Source organism: Plectropomus leopardus, chromosome 18 (assembly GCF_026936395.1).
Source record: "Plectropomus leopardus strain MGB_pleo_1.0 chromosome 18, ASM2693639v1, whole genome shotgun sequence".
Classification (NCBI taxonomy): Eukaryota; Metazoa; Chordata; class Actinopteri; order Perciformes; family Serranidae; genus Plectropomus; species Plectropomus leopardus.
In genome coordinates, this window is record NC_142193.1 from 9639133 (window position 1) to 9642780 (window position 3648).

A 3648-nucleotide genomic window follows, 5' to 3' on the forward strand; every position below is an offset into this window, starting at 1 on the left:
AATCACACTGCACAAGCTACCTAAGTAAATGATCTGAGTAATTTTTAACCATGTATGACATTTTGAGGACTGATATTGAGAAAATTTTGTTTTTTTTTAGCTCAAACAATGTTCATAACTCCTTTAAAAAAGCATGTCATTGACTGCCTTAATGCACATTTTAGTTGCACTTTTAATGTAAGATGGCAATTTTTGCGCAGATGACACAGTTGCAGGAAATCAACGCCTCTGTTGTCAACAGAATGAAAACAGAGCAGCTATTAAATATGAAGCACCTCAAAATCCATTGTTTTAGTGAGAAATAAACAAAGAGTAAACTGTTGTGAAACAGGTGGAATATTTATTGTAATTTGGGGGACTGCTCCCTGAACTCGAGCATTAAACCCATTGACTTCCTCGGAAACAGCGTCCCCTGCTGTTGTATTGTGGTACACACAGATCACCTGCTCACATGAGATGGAAGTAAACAGTTTCATTTTCATCATAAAACTGACATTAATTCATTAAAATCGAATGTTATCTATTTTTTTTTCATCAAATGATGACATTTTAATCATATAAAAATAGTTACACTAATGTAACCCTAATCAGAGGTGATTCTACAACCTAATAAAATGATCATATATAGCCACAATGACGTTATGTGAAACAGGACTAGACTCATTTGATTAAATTATATATTATATACACTACATTTACAGTGTAACTACAGTTTAATGAGAAGAATATCAGTCTTGAATATAGGTGTGTGGATCGGTGTTGTTGTTTTTTTGGTTTGAATTCTGGTGATTGCAGAAACATCTCAACGTATTCAGTTTTGCCAGACCTAAATACATTACTGAAATAAACACTGAAGCTTCACAGCAGTAAAATAATGAAACTCTACGATATGACTTAGTATTTATTGCATCACTTCGATGTAAAATGCTCTTCATAGTACTGATAATAATTAATAATCGTGTGTTTTCGTCTCCGTCGTTCAGGCACTATTTCAAGCATCCTATTTTTTGTTTTCATCGGCCTTTCTTCCGCTAGATCCACCAGATTATATCGCGCACCATTTTGGCGACACTCCTCGTAATCCGGTTATTCCTGTACAAAATCAGCTTTCGCAAGCGTCAAGATGCTTGCCACTGTCCGCAAACAGCTAAGGAGCCATCCAGCTGTAAGTATAACCCGGTTATATATCCAAATAAGATTCATGTGAAAGGTTTTATTTAAAAACGTCATCATCGTCATCTGTGAATTTGGGTTGCTAATTTAGCTAAGCTAAACTAGTTAGCGTTAGCAGGCTAGTACTCTGACTTTGACCGCACTGACTTTGAGACATTTCGTGAACTATGAAAAGATGCTTCAGTGTTTATTACATTCTCTGACAATTATGGATTAGTACACAGTTTCCTAAAGCAATGAAAGTCATGACTTTTGGCAGTTGATGCTTTGGAGTCAAATCAGGTCACGGCTTCCCCCGCCAGTCGATAGCAGCTGATCATTAGCCAGGCAGAGGGTCTGCTGTGCTGAAAATAGCATCGTATGCTACTAGTTAGCGAGTTAGCTGGCTACCTAACGTTAGCATGCTTTTATTTTTAAGTGTTTACTCTTGATACAACCGTAATTTTTGCAAGTTATATCTATGCAGTTTGTTGTCCGACTTTAGGAAGCAAACTTTGTCAAAGAGTGGGGACTATAAAAAGTTGTAAACATGGCAAGTAGTTAAACTAGCTTATCTCAACACATGACAGCTGAAGTCCACAAGGGCAAATACTTTGAACACAGACAGTGCTTAACATAACTTAACATAAATTATAGGCAATGGACAGTTTTGGACTTTGCATATTGCACGTATTAGCACCACTCGGAACTTATACACATCGTGTGTTTAATACTTTTGCACATGCTGCACAAAACTGTACAGTTTATTCTGAAACTGTTGTCTTATAAATGTTTATAGTATCTTAAAAGCATCTTAGTAGCGTTTTTTATTGTAATATTTTTTTATTTATGTTCTTGAGTGTTGCAGTACTTTGCCTTATTCTTTGTAATATGTTTATTGTATATATTATGTGTGTTCCCAAAAAACAAAGCAAATTACTCCTTAGTGAAAACCTACTTGACCATAAATCCTTATTGTAAACAGTGTTTTGCTCTGGCAAGTTGTGTAGGGCAGTGTTTTTTTGTTTACACAAGCTGTCAGCAGTGCAGCTCTGTGTGATAACTGACAGTACTTCCATGAGCTCTAACATTTCTTCTTTAAGTTGGATGTTTATATCTGTCACTTACAGCTGATCCCCTTGTTCTTCTTCATCGGTGGAGGAGCAGCCATGTCCATGATGTACCTCGCTCGTCTGGCCTTGAGAAACCCCGATGTCTGGTAAGGCCACATTAAACCTTGTGTTTTTTGTTCCGCTACTGCTTTTTAGTGTTGCTCTTTTTCCTAAGTTAGAAAATGGGTTTTTAACAGACGAGAAATGGTGAGAAAAATGACAATTTTTGTAACTGTGTGATTCCTCCTCTGTAGCTGGGATCGTAAGAACAACCCAGAGCCCTGGAACAAGCTGGGCCCAACTGATCAGTACAAGGTGTGCCTCCGTCACCTCATAGGAAATACTACTAATCACGCTGTGTCTTGATTTTCTCTGCTGAAGGATGTAGGTGGTTATAATCAGGGATCATAGTATGGATCTTTGCCAGACTTGTTGCCAAGCCATGGATTATTCCTTCAATTGGATTAAACAAATGACATAATCTGGTTAACACTGGCTTGTAATAACAAATCTGATGAAGTCATTAAATATCACATGTGGTCAAAAGTAAGAGTAGGAGTTTCCAGAAGACAACAAGAACAGTGAGGTATTTAGAAACAAGTATTTTACTTTGTTATAAGACAACTTTTGGTATTATGTTGTGCCACACACCCTAAAACACAAACACAATATTAGAAACATAAATTATAAGTCACCCAAACTCATTTTTGCTGTCATGGCATTTTTACGTGAAATGTATGTGTTTGTTCTTGAGCTAAGATGTTTCGTTTTCTCAGTTTTACTCAGTAAACTTGGACTACAGCAAGCTGAAGAAGCAGGGTCCTGATTTCTAAAGATGACATCTGCTGGACCAAAAGCACAAAGACGAGCTGATCCGCACAGCCCCATTTTGAACTTCCTTTGGGAACCTGAGGGATGCAGAGGCTAAACCCGCACAATAATTCATATTTAAGTTTCCTCATTGCATCCTGTTGGCTGTTTGAAACATTGTTTCTTATTTCTCATTTTCAATGTTCATCAATAAAGTGAAGGAGTCTTTTCTCCTCCATACAGAAAAAAACATCATGTTTCATTCATTCTGCCTCTATTTTTGGGCGCTTTGCTTTTGTATTTGTTCTTGGGTCATGTTTTTATTTGTATTTTCAAACTAAGGCATATCACATGTACATTACATTACCACCCAGACACCGCTTTGTTTACAATTATGTCATGCTCTGCTGTTACTATATGGGCTGTTATTTCACCTCATTTCACCTTGTCCTGCCTTAACCCAGCTGCTGCTGAGTTATGTGCCACACTGTCCTTGGCTGCTGTCCAAAGCCTTATCGGTATGGCGGGGGCAGACTTTAACCTGGTCACATTCGAGCAGTGGGCTCCCTCTGGT

General features: G+C 37.6%; 1 protein-coding gene across 1 annotated transcript; it reads left to right on the forward strand.

Annotated features, from left to right (window-relative positions):
• The first annotated feature begins 1004 nt into the window (after positions 1-1004).
• Positions 1005-3281, forward strand: coxfa4a (cytochrome c oxidase associated subunit FA4 a). The gene is made up of 4 exons (XM_042505219.2): positions 1005-1165; positions 2283-2371; positions 2519-2579; positions 3041-3281. Exons 1-4 carry the CDS (start codon positions 1124-1126, stop codon positions 3095-3097), a joined length of 249 nt encoding a protein of 82 aa, XP_042361153.1. The 5' UTR covers positions 1005-1123; the 3' UTR covers positions 3098-3281.
• The last annotated feature ends 367 nt before the right edge of the window (positions 3282-3648 follow it).

Bases quoted from the DNA above. Each gene is read 5' to 3' on its own strand.
- coxfa4a (XM_042505219.2), top strand. From the start codon at position 1,124: ATGCTTGCCACTGTCCGCAAACAGCTAAGGAGCCATCCAGCT. The intron at 1,166-2,282 runs GTAAGTATAACC...TGTCACTTACAG, and splicing joins AGCTAAGGAGCCATCCAGCT to CTGATCCCCTTGTTCTTCTT. The intron at 2,580-3,040 runs GTGTGCCTCCGT...TCGTTTTCTCAG, and splicing joins GCCCAACTGATCAGTACAAG to TTTTACTCAGTAAACTTGGA.